The following is a 17,026-nucleotide window of genomic DNA, read 5'->3' on the forward strand; positions in this document are numbered from 1 at the left end:
TTTAGTAAAAAAATATTAAATTAAGTAAATTGTGCTTTCTATGTTATCCTTAAGTTCAGTTATGTGGCGAGGGACAGGGTTCACTTCTGTTGTCCACATATGTTATGACTGAAAACTACAAGCACTGCTTTTGTCTATTACATTGACTGTAAATAAAGTGAATTTACATTGATTGTAAATAATTTTAATTGGTCCTGGGCCACCAACCCAGGTCACCCCTGCACGTACTCTGAGGCACCCCAGGGTGCCACAGCACACAGTTGAGAACCACTCAGTCAGACAGACATGAGAGATATGACAGGTAGACGGAAAAAAAACATGATTTGTTACTGTTATGATTATAAATATTAAAAACAGCGACAAAGGGCCCAATTCAGAGGTAGACGCAATGTTGGAAGCAGTGGAGCAATTTTTGCCCACTGTGCATGTGTCACAGCCACGTGTTTCCAGTCAGATTGGCCCCAGCCTAATCCTACTTGAGACTGACATTCTGAGACACCATAGGGTTGCTCAGAAGTTCGATTATGTGACCGATGTTCCCAGTGTTGTGTCTTTTACACATAAGCAACAAATCTGAGACGCTGGCAGTGGCCACCCTTAATTAGTAATTTTCGTACGTACGCAGCTTCCAATATTGCAGTTGAGAATGCATCGGCAGGCACCTCCCAATCCGGCCCAATGCCAAAAAACCCAGAATAGTCAGCACAATGTAAAACATAATTTGTTATTAAGTTGATCGGCCTATATCATCTCTCCAAAGTAACAGGGAAGTAGGCAACCTGTGTTTCTCTAGCTACTGCAACACACAGAAACAGCAAAGCAGCGACGCTCATCCTTCAAAGAGGACAATGTATTCACCTACATAGTCTTGAATAGAATATACCTTGTAGACTATGGCACAATACAGTATTTGCCAAGACTTTTAAACCCAGATTAGTAAAAGGTTTTTGGGAGCCTGGCAATCTTTGTTAGCTTAGTATGATAGCAGATGGAAGCCACAGTTTGGTCGAATTCTGCATTACAATATAATAACTTGGGTACATTTTCTTTGGTAACATGAAACCATCATTAATGTTATAGTCACATGACTGCACACATGACCTTAATTGCTCTTGGTGAACTAATTTGCAGAGGAGGACTTAAAAAGTAAATACTCACATAATAAATAGAGACAATAACCAGAAAATGCAGCTAAAAATCTAGAGCAGATGGGTTGTGTTGAAATGTTACTGCAGGCGTGACACAGCCTATGAGCATTGTGCAGTTAATGAGGCACAGCAGCAAGCAGCAATATGGACAGTTACTTAGCCAGATAACATTAATTTATATAACCAAAGAGGTTTGCAGAACAATAGGTAACAATCATATAGTCAGCTGCAACAGATCCATAAAGGTAACTTAAGTGCTTTGTACAAAAAAAGCACTCACCAGACAAGAGATCTCCAGTGAGGGAAGTCTCAGGCACTGGAGAAGCCCCATGCGGTGGGGATGAGAAAGCATCTTCCCAAAGCAAGAGGAAACAAAAGCCAAGTCAGTTTCTTAAGCAGTGAGAAATTAGGAGTTCAGCAACAAATCATGGAGCCAAAATGTCAATGAAAACGATGTCATGCTTTACCTGTACCGAACAGGTCTATGCTAGGTGTAACTTCTGGCTTAGGAGCAGCAGCCACTTCCGAAACAGACTCAAATAAATCTAAGACCAAATATAAGCAATGTTATTTCTTCAAAACAGCTTCTAATGAATGAACAATCTGTTTGACTTGATGAATAAGAAACAAGCATGCAAAAAAACAGTTGCATGATAATCATCTGACAGATTTCATTTGTAAACCAAAACATATAGATGAATCTAGACAATCTGAAGCTCAAGTTCCATCTCATCACCCTTACATTAATAAGACAGAATAGCAAGAACAAGTCCTGGATTATCTAGAATTTATTGTCCTAAAAATGTGCAAAATTGTAAATAAATGTAACCTTTTTTAATCCATAGCTGTGGTCGTGGACACTCTCGTACAGTCCAAGATTAATTTGGTCATATTTTTCATTCCCTTCAACACTGAAGATTTCGGAGTATACTTGCAAAGTGTCTGCTTTCGCTAGCCATCACTTCCCGTGGGTTTGACCACAATATTTAAAACGGCACTAATGTTCAGTACAAAACACACCATGCTTTGCACTTAATATTAGGGTCACTTTACATTTTTAGGTAAAGGCAGAGACTTCAGAAACGTACTGCATGGTGAGCAGAGTCTGTAGCTAGAGTATTATCAACAGTATTAGTGCAGGAAATAAGGTGAAATAAAATGAAAATTAAATAATTTGAATATAGTAGCGTAGTCACAGGACTTTTCACCCTTTCACTGTGGCATAACCAAATAGTTATCAGTATTTTGGACATATATTAAGATGTCAGGACATTTATATAAATCCATAAAAACTGGGAGGGGGGGGGGGGGAATGCAACAGTGTTTCCATAGTATCAAGTATACATGAACATTCTAATGAATGCTTGATTATCTTGCACAACTACTAAAACATTTAATGCGTATAAACTCCCTATTTTGTGCAACGTAGTAGCACTCTTATAAAGTAATTAAAACACAAATCTCTATCCATTAAGTATGTACGTACAATTGGTACTAATTATTTGCTCTGAGTCTGCTGTCACCTTGGGCAGTATGCACCAATTGATACAATTATGTAGTTACGCATGCAGCTATATCAATGTCTTTTTACAGTGTGACTTATTGAACAAGACATCTATGTAATTGTGTCTAACCTAGATTTCAAACAATAATCATTCTTTCCACATTTCTGAAATTATTTTTTTCCCAATATACTGCAATGAATCTTGATACATTCTCAGAATTTATAAACAAACTAACTGTCCATTAGAAAAATCAAATGGCTCAGCTATTTCCAAATTCACACTATAAAGCTTATCTATTGCTTTCCTCTTGACCAGTGATCTGTTTATTTTTATGTATTGTAACATATTACCTTTTGATGGTGTATTCAATGTAAGTCGGATTTTCTGACTTGTCGGATAAACAAGTTTCCGACAATTTAAAGGTCAAATCCAGATTCGACCTATACAATCAAACTGCCGTTTATCCGACAAATCAGAAAATCCGACTTGTCGGAAAACACGTGGATCGGCGGATTAGCCGCGGATCCACGTGTTTTGTTGGATTCGCGGCCAAATCAGACAGGTTTTAGCCCAGTTTCAGACAATGTCAATCCGACTTTAAAAAAAAGGCGGATTGGCATTGTTGGGAACGGCCAAAACCTGTCTGATTTGGCCGCTAACTGAATACTGAAATGTTGGATCCTTTCCGTCGGAATACACCCCTTAGACTGTAAGCTCTCACAAGCAGGGCACTCTTCTCTAGTGTGCTTTTCCTTTTGTCACTTATACCATCATTTCCTCCACAGCCTACCATGGTTCTGCCGCCCAGCTGTTTACTTGGGTATTATGACTGCTGATGCAGCAATGTTTATAAACTTTGGGGCATATGCACTAAGCCTTGGAGAGAGATAAAGTACCAGACCCTAACTGCCACTATTTCAGCACAGCCTGTAACATGACGGATGTGGATTGGTTGTTACTTTATCTTTCTCCACTTTATTGCTCTCCAAAGCTTAGTACATATGCCCCTTGGGTGTGGTATGGAAGGTAGATAGTAACTAGGTCGACAGGGTCTCTAGGTCAACAGGGTCTAGGTCGACAGGTCAAAAGGTCGACATGAGTTTATGGGGGTTTTGTGTCGTTTTCTTCGTAGAGCGACCGGAAACCCCAATTAGTGCACAGTGTCCCCTCGCATGGCTCGCGAGCTTCAGGCAAGGTATCCTCGCTGCGCTCGGCACAGGTTACCATTCCCAACTGTAGTCCACGTGGAGCAAGTATGAAAAGGTTCAACAACAAAAAACGTGAAAAACTCATGTCGACCTTTTAACCTGTCGACCTAGAACATGTCGACCTAGAGACCCCGTCGACTTAGAAACCTTGTCGACCTAGTTACTGTCGACCAATAGTGGTCAACCTAGATAGTGTCGACCTAGTTACTGTCGACCTAGAGACCGGATCCCTCTTTGTAAGATGCTGCGGACCCCCTTGTGGCACCATATAAAAGGATAACAACAATAATAATGATGATGTGTGTTTATACTTCACACTATGGAAACACTTTTGGCACCATTACAGTTCAAGCTGCTTGATAATGGATTTATTTCTGATGAAGGTCTAATACATGCCTAACACATTCATCAATGGCCGGCGCCACAATACATTTTCGAGGCCCGTTAAATGCATGCCTATGAGGTTTCTTCTGTTATGCAATATTAGGACCTACATCAAGGTTATTCATTTTGGAATTACGAGTGCTTAAATTTTATTGACTCTTGAGATGTGCCATGCTAATGCTTCACCATTCTACCTTCTCCTGCCATAAGTGTCTGGAACGTCCTGATGGTGCTTCATTGTTGTATTTTTTATTTTATTTTTAAACAGAGAGTCACCCTTTTCAAAAGGTCAAGCCACAATGAAGAATGCTCCTAGTGCAGGAGGAACATCAGGAAATGTGTAATTTTCTTGTTAAATAGCTTCAAAAGAAACCGAAAAGCAAGGCTAATGTTCTGCAACTTGAGATTCTGATGTCTAGTTCATCAAAATAGTCTCAAAAATTATAAGGAAAGAAGCATAACTGAATATACAGATGTATGGAGGAAAAAAATGATGAAGCTATGAAAAAATAATATAATTCAGCTCTACATAAAAGAAAGGAAATACAAACACACAACAAAATACAGACATTTACCACCAAAGATATCTAGAGCAGGAGGAGCAGTTGTTGTTGTGGTAGTGCTGGCAGATGTAGTGGCAGCAGTGGTAGTGGTGGTAGTAGTAGTCGCAGCAACTGCTGCAGCAGGAATAGGAGGAGGAGGAGAAGGAGTAGTTGCCAGAGCAGCACTAGCAGCAGCTGCACTAGTCGTAGGGGTAACTACAGGAGTGCTGCCTTCAGGTGGCTTCAAAGCAAAAAGATCCAGTTCAGGAGCAGCTTCTGCACTACCTTCGGATGGGGCAAAGGGGTCTTATAAGGAAGAAAGTGGAAAACAGATGGATAAGTTAGGAAGGACTTAAGAATTAATGTAATCTAAGGATCAGGAACACAGAGCACACCAATATTCTTTCTACGAGCAAGCTCCACTTAGTTATTATACCAACAAAGATCCCTGTAAGATCATCCACATATTCACACACTGCAAATCAGATATTATGCTAAACAGTTATTAAAAACGTTACAAGAAACAAGCCAATGACATTTTGAGATATAAAACCAAAGAACATTACAGCGTGTATATTTCACAGATGTTAAAGCAGAAAATGAGAAAATCGTGTCATCAAATCTAATTTAGCTACAAACAGTACGACACAAATTGCAAGAACAGAGATTGTCTGAATAGGCAACTACTAAGAGGAATCAAGTCAACAGGAGGCATGCTGACAGATGACAGGTAGCAGACATGAAACCCACCGTTTCCAGAGCATGCATCAAGAGCCGCTGCAACAGGGGTAGGGGTAGGTGGTGCTGCAGCCCCTTCTAGTGTTGCAGGTGCTTCACCGGGAGAAGCAGCAAAGGCATCTGTGGTGAGGGTTTGTTTTATTACGCAAAAAGCAAAAGAAGAGGGAAAAATAAGAAAATTATACTGGATTTTATTATCCCCTTATACAACAAGTGTTACCTTTTTTGAATGCACAAGTAAATAATGTAATTCCATAGTACATCAAAGATAACAGGCTTCTATTGTATAAGGGCCCATGCATGTAAGATAGATGTTTGTGATTCAGAATACTAGACTTCCCTTACTGATCCATAATAATGGATATCCTTGCTTAAGCAAAGGTGCTTAATTTTTCTCTAACTGTGCCCAAGCAGGGACATGCTTAGTAGTGATGGATGTTATTTAAGGATGGGGTGCAGAACTACCCCTCTTGGATCTCTGAATTACAGAGGTCCAACCAAAAGGAAGGCAAGGAAATTAAGCCAAATAAACTTTCATGGTTTGTAAGCAATATTTATCTGTAGGATATATGTAGGTTTTGACATTCTAGGATGTTATAAAAATGGTTGTGAAGTCAGTATAATTTCTCTAAGTGGAAAGGTCTCTAAAAGTTGACTTCACAGTTTTAAACTTGCCCTATTGAGTAGCAATAGGTATTCTATTTATTCTCCCCCTGAAGTCTTGTTACCTGAACCTAGGAGGTCTCATGGAACCAATCACCCAGGTATTGCACCTGTACAGCTCAATGGAAGCCACAGACTTTGCAGCATGAGGATCACTCAGATGTAGTTGAATGCTGACGTGCGTCCAGTGTCGCAGGACCAGTCCTCTGCAAAGTACAGAACATCGGTACTTTGCGAATCAGGGTGCTACAACAACGGGATGTGAATGAGGTCCCATGTGTGCATCCTGGCATCATGTATAGGAGGAGCAGGTAAGGACTCCACCTATTTTATATTTAGGAGTACAGGTGCAATAGCAGGGACTGATTGACTTTACCATTAATCGGTACCCACTTCTTCTCCAATTCAGTTCTATTGCATGCCATTCTGATCACTGAACCAATAACAACAAATAAAACATATCCAATATGAACTTTAATTTGTTTTCCCTGCATCAAAGTCCTACATTTGCTAGAATAAAATGTCTTGATTTGTAGTTTTGCTACAAAAGTTAGTCAGTTTGTTCCTAATATTTTGTAATTTTCAAAGGACTCATTTCTGAGCACAGAGAACTACGTAATGACCATAAAAGTTTATTTGAAGTTGGACCACACAAAGATCAGTGGTGAAAGTACAACGCAATAAATGTATCAATTCTACTAAAAAAAATGCCTTTTTGGACCTTACTCATAGGTTAAGGACACACTAGATCAGTTCCATGTGGTGATGGGGGTGCTAACACAGCCTGATAGAGTAATGGTTGAGCCCTATTGCTAACAAAGATATTTTGATAATTGAGTGAGTGGAATAAGTTCTGGGTTTGCAAAGGTGCCGATTGTGATGCAGCAATTTATTTATTTTTATAGGTGAAATTAATTCTGCTGCAAAATACCCCTCAAAAAACTGTACTATTGGAAACTCAGATTCCACTACAGTACAGTACATTCCTTCACTTGTGACTAATGTATTTTATAACAAAGCCAGTGTCCTTGTCTTTATTTTAAAAGGGATCAATGGTCCTTATTTCAGAAATAGTGGGAGTTTAAAAAACCAGATGTAATGGCACTAATATGTCCTCAAACTAAGTGTAGTTATAATATTAAGGCACAGCAGTTTAGTCAAGGAGGGCACATTGCATAGTTTAGCAAGTTGCACTGATTACAGCATTAAGCCATTTCCCCCGTTAGGACATGAGTAAAGAAATCTGCTACTTTGACCACTGAATTCAAACAGATACAAGAATAGCATGCAAGTGAGCAATAATATTTCTATAACAAATTGAAATATGCAGAATAATGGTGCCTATAAATACAGGCAATTTCTAAAATTCAAAACATACATTTTGTTTTAATTCACCAAAGAAAACTGTACCCTATTATTTACTCAAAATCTAGTTGAAACATGTAATGAAAACTAAAAGTTAAGCAATTAAAGCAAAACGGTTTCGTACATTTGATAAAATAATAATTAAATACATAAGTTTATATACACATTGTGAGTACCCTCTAAAAAGGTCATGTGTGACTGATACGCACTTGGTAATACAGCCAGTAATTGTATAATACCGCTGTCACAGTGATTATTTTGGGGGAGAATTATATTTTGCAGAAAGACAACCAATCCTGTGGGCAGATTCATAACTGCACAACTCTCCACAATGAATGAGTAGCCTTCCATTTACATTACATAACTAGGCTGGGTGACATGCTGCAATGAATCATGGCCTTTATCCTGTTCCCTTGTCTGGCCTTTCTAAAGAAGGATGTGCTTAAGCACGGACAGCAACAATTTATCAGACGGTAATGGATACTGCCAATAGTGACACAGGATAATTAGGTTGGGGTTTCTGGCACCCCAGAATAGGTATTGGTAGGTAGTCATGACTGACTTATGTACAAGATCACATTAAGTATACACTACTGTATGTATTGCTCTATGTCAATCACCTGACACAGTACATGACTTCCTACCTAGAAGATGACTGATTTTGCTTTTACAGCAAGTGTTACACAGATGTGTTTTTACATACTGCCATGTAACATATACTATTTGCTATTGACAGTCTGACATCCAGCAGAGTAGCAGCTTCCTTCACACTGCTGCGTTCACTGTGCATAACTCTCCCAGAGCGTCTCACCACCACAGACAGAAAATTCAGCTTCTCCCACATATTAAACATCCAGCTCCTACATAGTACCTTCTTGTCTTTTACAAGGAAAAAGATTTCCTGTGGCCTTACTAACCTCCAAAGAGATCCACCTCAGCACTGGCAGTACTAATTGTGGCAGGTACAGGAGATGCTGAAGGTGCGGTAGTTTCAGTGGAAGCAGCAATAAGGGCACTGGGCTCAGCAGAAAACGGGTCAGAGAGCTGAGGAGTCTCTGAGATAGCAGAAGTAGAAGGCACAGAGAGAGAGTCTGCATGTAATCAGGAATGGAGAGAAGAGTAGACTGTAAGCAGAGGAGATACAGGGACAAAGGCAGACAACAGCAAAGTCAGAGTGGGAAAAACTACTCACCCTCGCCCAAAAGATCTGTGATGTGATCCATTAAGTAAGCGAATTAAAAAGAAAACAAATATAAGATGTGTGATATAGGAAGATTGTTACCTGTAGAATGTTGAAAAGGAAACAAAGAAAACAGGAAACTGCAGTGATGCCAATGATTTGGAAACTACTGAAGAGTAAAACCTACTGATGCACAGTTCTGTACATTGGTATATACACTACCAGAATAACACATTATGTGATGAAAATAAATAAAATAAATAAGACACCTGCTGTCCTATGTTTCCAACACAACAGTAAATCAATGCTTAGCTATCTGCCCACACATTTACAGTACACGCCCGAATAAAAAACATTTGTATTTGTTTTGTATTGTTTTTTTGTTTCTATATACATTATCTGTTTGATATTTGGTACTCTTTAGGATTATATGTTTACTAGCTAGTTTAATATTATTCTTGTGCCTGTCTAGTATGGGCGTGGCACTGTGTCTGTATATTTGGTTAAGGTTAGATCTGATCTATGTGCTCTTTTCTTGCCTGACGGGCTCCTTAATGCCGTTCCAGGGTCCCTTTAATTATGATGTTCCAAAATTACCTATACATGTCTCGCCGTGTGTCCGGATGCATTTGATTAGGGTAATATATCTGAACACTTATTTTATGTAGATGACAGGCTGGCGGATTCATGGTGCTCGAGTACGCGTTGTGCTCCACTTGTTGTATGTGGAGCGCATTTGCGTCCCTGGTTGCCATGGATGCATCACCAACGGGCGGCGGAAGTGATGGATGCGTTCCACTGGGTTCTGGTGAAACGCACCCAGGTGGCTTTTAATGTGGTCGCACGGGTGCTCCCTGTGTTACTCGGAGCGCACTCGGAAGCGGAAGTGCCGGTGACGCGATGCGCTCCGCCGATGCCTGGTGGAACGCATTGTTCCGGAAGCGGAAGTGGCGTGGTGCGTTCCACCGGTATTCGGTGGAGCGCACGCTAAAGGCCCCTGTCTGATCTGATCAATGCTATTGATGGCTAGGTGTGACATGCATGGGCCAGGTCGAAGTGATTGACCCGAATGGATGCTTTGACCTGGTAGTAAAAAGCCCATTGACTAAGGTTATTATTTACTGTTTGGTATGCTGTTGGATCAGGAAGTGATGCAATTCCATTATGCATTGTGATTGGCGGATTTGAATGTGCCGCTTTTTCTGGGACTTCCTGGTGGTATTTTAGGGGCCTGTCAGGCATTGTTTGGTTGATGCTGGTCTGGTTTGGACTGTGACAAGATGCTGTAACAGATAATGCTGTGACTATCCTGATGAAGGTCCGGAGTGGACCGAAACTTTGAGATCACCAACTATGATGCATATGTGAGGATTAAAATATTCTTTTTTTATGGATTTGCTCTGGTGAGTGCACTTTTTCTACTTTTCTATACATGGACTTCCTTTGGATTTCCCAAGTGACACCCCAGCCGATGGACATTGTTTGATGTGAGTGCGACCCGCCTATACCTGTATCTATGGAACACCGACCCTTGTGGACTTTGTTTCTATGGGGTTTGACACCCATCCGTTATGAGATGTATTCTTTGTGAGGAGTCTTCTCTATACCTGCCTACAGCCAATTTTAGTGAGAGCTATTTGTTGCTCTTTTGAGTAATGTATACATGAACACATGTGTATATGTATATATAATACTAATTTTTTGATTTGATTTGATGTTTGGGGTGTGTTGGTTCTTTTTCCTCTCTGGTGCACTTTCAGATAGTTTTGGATTGTTTGATTGTTTGTTCATTTGTTTAGTTGGTGGCTAATCCCTCTGCTATATTTATTTCTTTGCTATTCTGTGATTTATGTTACTATGTCACAGACTAGCCTAGTTAATTTTGATGAAGGTTTGCTACAGGCAGCAGAGGGTGGTTTGGTATCACTTACTGATGACGACGCTGAGAAAATCTACTTTGACCATCTTGAATTCAAAAGCCTTCCAGCAGAGAAGCCTATTGACATCTATCATAAATTACTCAGACTTAAACATAGAGAGATTGAGCTCACCCTACATGGCCAATTTCTCTCTGAGTATCACAGGTCCAAACGCATCCCCCGTGGTTTCAGAGTTGCTAACACCCCCACTATAGGCCGCACTAATGCGGCGTTTTGTAGTAAGTGGTATGGTGTACTAAACAAATGTTCTCTGAATCTCATTTTGTTAGTCATTGAGGTGGTCGGGAATGAGGTCAGGAAGGTGCGTGAGGACATTGTGATACTCAAGAAATTTAGCTTACCTCCTTTAAAACAGGATCGCACTGAGAACTGGTGTGAGAAATTACAGATTAATGTTGACAGTTTTAAGGATGAGTTGATTGCATTTAAGAGAAGAAAGTTACAGACTGTCCACAACGATTATACGCGTCATCAAGTGTATAGGTGGTTGACTGGTGACACCTCCAGCAATCGGCGCAGGAGGTTCCAGCGGAATCCCAATTATAGGAAGTTTGAAAAGTTAGAATCTACATCCTCCCAATCTGCTTCTGATTCTGAGCCATCTAATCAGCTACCTCCCAGTGGTTTTTTAGACCAGCGTATCAGAACGCCTACTCGGGTAGACGTAAGTCACGCAGACCCCACCCGAGGAGGGGGGGTTATAAAACGCAGAGGCAGGAGGAAGAAAACGTAGATCTCATTTTTAATTTATCTGACTATCCACTTTCTATTGATGAGACTTCTTTATTACATTTGGGTATGTCCTTTGTACCATCACATACACACGACCGATTTAATTTGGCAGTGGATCAATTTAAATTTGGACGCAAATTGATACTCCGTGAGTTTTTTGGTGAACAGAAAAGTTCTTCCACGGATGTGAGTTCCACCTCTATGGTTTTGCGCACACCAAGTTTATTTGATCCACCTTCGTCAAATACAAGTATCTGTACTTTTCTCAGAATGATTGAACATGAGTTCGATACGTCACAATCTAAGAGACAATATGGTAATTTGTCTTCAAAACAACGGCAGGCATTGAAATCTTTGAAAGCCAATCAGTCTATTGTCATATGCCCCGCTGATAAAGGCGGGCGGTGGTAATACAAAACTATGAGAATTATGATAGAGAAATTAAACGTCAGCTCTCTGATCAATCTACATACAAGAAATGTTCCATTAACCCTATTCCAGGTATCAAGGTTGCTGTTGATGATATCAATAGGATGACGGTTGCACATGGTTGGATTACGGAACAGATCTCAGAGTATTTACGAGTTGATTATCCTGTTTGTCCGATCTTGTACACCTTGCCCAAGGTGCACAAGACTCTGATAGATTCCCCTGGCAGACCGATTATCTCTGCCAGGGGATCTTTGTTGCAACCTCTGGCGATTTTTATTGATGCCTTTTTACAGGATTTGATGGTACTCATTCCAAGTTATCTTAAGGATACGGGTGATTTAATTGAAAAGATTTTGTCAATCAATGATCTTGAGGGTGACATCTTTCTATCTACAATGGATGTGGCTTCATTATATACTATTATTCCGCATCAACAGGGAATAGCAGCAGTGAGATCGTTAATGGCAAATAAGTCTTCTGGCCCTCCAGTCGAGTTTATTTTACAGTTACTCTAATTGGTTTTGGTGCATAACCACTTTATGTATGAGGGTGATTATTATATCCAGACGGCAGGCACTGCCGTGGGGTCCAATGTGGCCCCGGCATACGCTAGCATTTTTATGCATGAGTATGAGATGAAGCATATTTTGCCTAGATTTGGGAATAGTATTTTGTACTTTAAAAGGTACATAGATTACATTTTTCTGATCTGGAAGGGCACCAGGGAGGGTTTTGATTTGATGCTCAGTGAACTTAATTCACTTGATAGTACAGTACGGTTTACAGGTTTGTGTAATCAAGAGAAGATTGATTTTTTGGATGTCACGATTACCCGCAATGGGGCTGGGTTTAGTACCACGCTCTTTCGGAAGGATACGGATCGCAATACTATCCTTCATGCCTCAAGCAACCATCCACCGAATTTGAAAAACAGCCTGCCTATTTCTCAGTTCATGTGTGTTATGAGAAACAATTCGGATCCTTGTGTTGCTGAGACACAACTGCTTGAAATGAAACAACGTTTCCGTGAGAGGGGCTATAAACACCAGACTATTGAGAAGTGCCTCACCAGAGCACGCCAAAGATTCACACGTGCAGTGAAAAAATAAGATTTTACTCACCGGTAAATCTATTTCTCGTAGTCCGTAGTGGATGCTGGGACTCCGTAAGGACCATGGGGAATAGCGGCTCCGCAGGAGACTGGGCACAACCAAAGAAAGCTTTAGGACTACCTGGTGTGCACTGGCTCCTCCCACTATGACCCTCCTCCAGACCTCAGTTAGGATACTGTGCCCGGAAGAGCCGACACAATAAGGAAGGATTCTGAATCCCGGGTAAGACTCATACCAGCCACACCAATCACACCGTATAACTCGTGATAAAGCTGAATATTTATCGTATATAAATCACTTTAAGAGGTCTAAGAACACTGTACGCTATCTACGTAAGAAGTACCGTAAGGGTACGCAAGTTGCGTAGCGATCGCTCAGCCGTAGTCGAGACGCTCAAGCGTCACGTTCGCTTACGGCCCAGTGATCACAGGCAGGCACGCTATTGGCTGCCGACTAACGTAATGATTCGCTATAGCATAGCGTACGCTCGGGACCACGAGGAGATCACCAGCGGTGCAGACGCTTACAACGTTAAACCTTTATATCTATACCTTTAACAGTGAGATACACAGTATACCTTAGTGTAGAGACAGAGTGTAAGTGCAACCTGGTGTAACCTGATTAACTACAAAGCTGCTTGAGCGTCACCGGCGCTCAGAGAATACTTAACACTATAAAGAATACACAGATACCTGGGCTTAGGGTCCGAAACCTATTATATGTATTATGACTATTATACTTGCAAAAAGAATCACAGTACAAATGATACACTACAATATAACATAAACCAACTAACCAGATAACTACACAGGAAATACAATACAATACAATAAAAGGGAAAATAAGAGAGAGATAGAGAGAGAGAGAGATAGAGAGAGATGGCTCACAGTAAGACAATATGATTACGGAGAAAACTTACGCACAAGGGGAACGATCGCATGCGCCTCGATATCCAGCTCCCGATTATCAGCAATGAGAACCGTTGAAGAGAGAGAACTGGATACGGTCGGCCTGCCTATTTATGCCCCACACACAATACAATTCAATGGTCCCTACAATCTCATTGTTCATTGGACACAGGAATTCGGCTTCGCATTATAACAAAAGGTCATAGGTTGATTCATACAGGTGGGCTGTGACTATTTCCAACTGCTCAGGTGGGAGGGAAACTGGGTTTCCCGCCGCATGGGTAATAAAGTGCAAATAAAGTAAATGTTCATAAACTTCTTATGTCCATAACTATTCGCACGAGCGATTGATCTGCTTCAAACCAACACCGGAATATTTCTAATTAAATATTCTTCCGATGGATACTAAACACCACTGTATTACTCCTGTCTGACCCTTCGTATCAAACAAAGAGGGATTCCTCTGTTCATAAACATTCTATATTAACCAAACTTTCAGAATCTATCAAAGGGACCATGATCTACAAAATACATTATTACTGAAAATATGTTACGATTGAGTCGCACGCTACAACCACATAAACTCTACCGTAAATACGCATACCATGCGCCTGCGGGTGCCCGCGACTGTGAGTATGCGCACGTACGGGAGAGCGTACGCATGCGCAGCACGGACCTGTGTGAGGTGCAAATATGGTAGTGTGCATAGAGATATTTTTCTGACTTTGACAGTCCACCCTTTGGCAGTCAATAATAACTGCCACCTTCTAAAACATTTCAAAAGGAGAAAAATATATGTCAGGGGTTAATTCATTTCCATGGTTGGGTAAGGGAGGAGAGAGGAGTAGGTGTGAAGAGGGTATGACCTAGTGAGATAGCAGAAGCATGTGTGTATGAATCCGTGTTTGGGGGGTCATGTATCATCGTGCCGTACGTGTTGTAAATCAAGCTTCGAGGTATTGCGAAGTATACATTTGAATTCCTTCTTATCCCGTGGTACGGGTCTGTGGATGGGCTGTCAAACTTTACCGAGCTCTTTTCGGATTTTGAACAAAATGGGGAGCACATTTTAGTTGATGATACATGAATGGGGGAATATGTGATTGCTGATATCTGTGCCTGTATTCCCTATACTATGTGTGTCATTACCTGAGGGTTGTAGAAATGAAGAAAAGACATAATTACGGTAAATGCGGTGGTATTCTATGTCAGGTTAATGTACATCTGTCGGTTGAAGTTTTGTTCGGTATCAGTTGAAAGTCGTCTTCTTTGCGCTGTGTTGCCCATTAGGTGTGAGCAAAAAGCTTTGTCAATGCCATTAGATTTACAAAAAATGTTGGGCTAGCGTAAGTTTAAGAATTCTAGGGAAACTGGGGATCCATGGCAAAGTTCATCAAATGTCCATATCTCAAGTGGTCAAAACTTCTTCTTTGGTCTATCCGTTGTCTGTATAGCGTCTCGTCAACTTCCTCGTCCAAGTGGGTCTTTTTATCTTGGAGAAAAAATAAGAATTTACTTACCGATAATTCTATTTCTCGGAGTCCGTAGTGGATGCTGGGGTTCCTGAAAGGACCATGGGGAATAGCGGCTCCGCAGGAGACAGGGCACAAAAAGTAAAGCTTTAGGATCAGGTGGTGTGCACTGGCTCCTCCCCCTATGACCCTCCTCCAAGCCAGTTAGATACTGTGCCCGGACGAGCGTACATAATAAGGAAGGATTTTGAATCCCGGGTAAGACTCATACCAGCCACACCAATCACACTGTACAACCTGTGATCTGAACCCAGTTAACAGTATGATAACAGCGGAGCCTCTGAAAAGATGGCTCACAACAATAAGAACCCGATTTTTGTAACTATGTACAAGTATTGCAGATAATCCGCACTTGGGATGGGCGCCCAGCATCCACTACGGACTCCGAGAAATAGAATTATCGGTAAGTAAATTCTTATTTTCTCTATCGTCCTAGTGGATGCTGGGGTTCCTGAAAGGACCATGGGGATAATACCAAAGCTCCCAAACGGGCGGGAGAGTGCGGATGACTCTGCAGCACCGAATGAGAGAACTCCAGGTCCTCCTTAGTCAGGGTATCAAATTTGTAGGATTTTACAAACGTGTTTGCCCCTGACTAAATAACCGCTCGGCAAAGTTGTAAAAGCCGAGACCCCTCGGGCAGCCGCCCAAGATGAGCCCACCTTCCTTGTGGAATGGGCATTTACATATTTTGGCTGTGGCAGGCCTGCCACAGAATGTGCAAGCTGAATTGTATTACACATCCAACTAGCAATAGTCTGCTTAGAAGCAAAAGCACCCAGTTTGTTGGGTGCATACAGGATAACAGCAAGTCAGTTTTCCTGACTCCAGCCGTCCTGGAACATATTTTCAGGGCCCTGACAACATCTAGCAACTTGGAGTCCTCCAAGTCCCTAGTAGGTGCAAGGCACCACAATAAGCTGGTTCAGGTGAAACACTGACACCACCTTAGGGAGAGAACTGGGGACGAGTCCGCAGCTCTGCCCTGTCCGAATGGACAAACAGATATGGGCTTTTTTGAGAAAAAACCACCAATTTGACACTCGCCTGGTCCAGGCCAGGGCCAAGATCATGGTCACTTTTCATGTGAGATGCTTCAAATCCACAGATTTGACTGGTTTTAACCAATGTGATTTGAGGAATCCCAGAACTACGTTGAGATCCCACAGTGCCACTGGAGGCACAAAAGGGGGTTGTATATGCAATACTCCCTTGACAAACTTCTGGACTTCAGGAATTGAAGCCAATTCTTTCTGGAAGAAAATCGACAGGGCCGAAATTTGAACCTTAATGGACCCCAATTTGAGGCCCATAGACACTCCTGTTTGCAGGAAATGCAGGAAACGACCGAGTTGAAATTTCTTTGTGGGGCCTTCCTGGCCTCACACCACGCAACATATTTTCGCCACATGTGGTGATAATGTTGTGCGGTCACCTCCTTTCTGGCTTTGACCAGGGTAGGAATGACCTCTTCCGGAATGCCTTTTTCCCTTAGGACCCGGCGTTCCACCGCCATGCCGACAAACGCAGCTGCGGTAAGTCTTGGAACAGACATGGTACTTGCTGAAGCAAGTCCCTTCTTAGCGGCAGAGGCCATAAAACCTCTGTAAGCATCTCTTGAAGTTCCGGGTACCAAG

The 17,026-nt window shown here is 41.5% G+C and overlaps 1 protein-coding gene across 1 annotated transcript in view; it reads right to left on the reverse strand.

Annotated features, from left to right (window-relative positions):
* SNAP91 (synaptosome associated protein 91) overlaps positions 1-17,026 on the reverse strand; it is a 346,885-nt gene that overhangs the window by 82,590 nt on the left and 247,269 nt on the right. Inside the window, exons 16-21 of the mRNA XM_063916907.1 lie at positions 8,746-8,760; positions 8,471-8,644; positions 5,538-5,645; positions 4,821-5,093; positions 1,616-1,693; positions 1,429-1,500 (exon numbers count right to left, since the gene is read on the reverse strand). Coding sequence (XP_063772977.1) covers positions 1,429-1,500; positions 1,616-1,693; positions 4,821-5,093; positions 5,538-5,645; positions 8,471-8,644; positions 8,746-8,760 — 720 coding nt within the window. The remainder of the gene's footprint in view (positions 1-1,428; positions 1,501-1,615; positions 1,694-4,820; positions 5,094-5,537; positions 5,646-8,470; positions 8,645-8,745; positions 8,761-17,026) is intronic.

This window comes from Pseudophryne corroboree, chromosome 4 (genome assembly GCF_028390025.1).
Source record: "Pseudophryne corroboree isolate aPseCor3 chromosome 4, aPseCor3.hap2, whole genome shotgun sequence".
Taxonomy (NCBI): Eukaryota; Metazoa; Chordata; class Amphibia; order Anura; family Myobatrachidae; genus Pseudophryne; species Pseudophryne corroboree.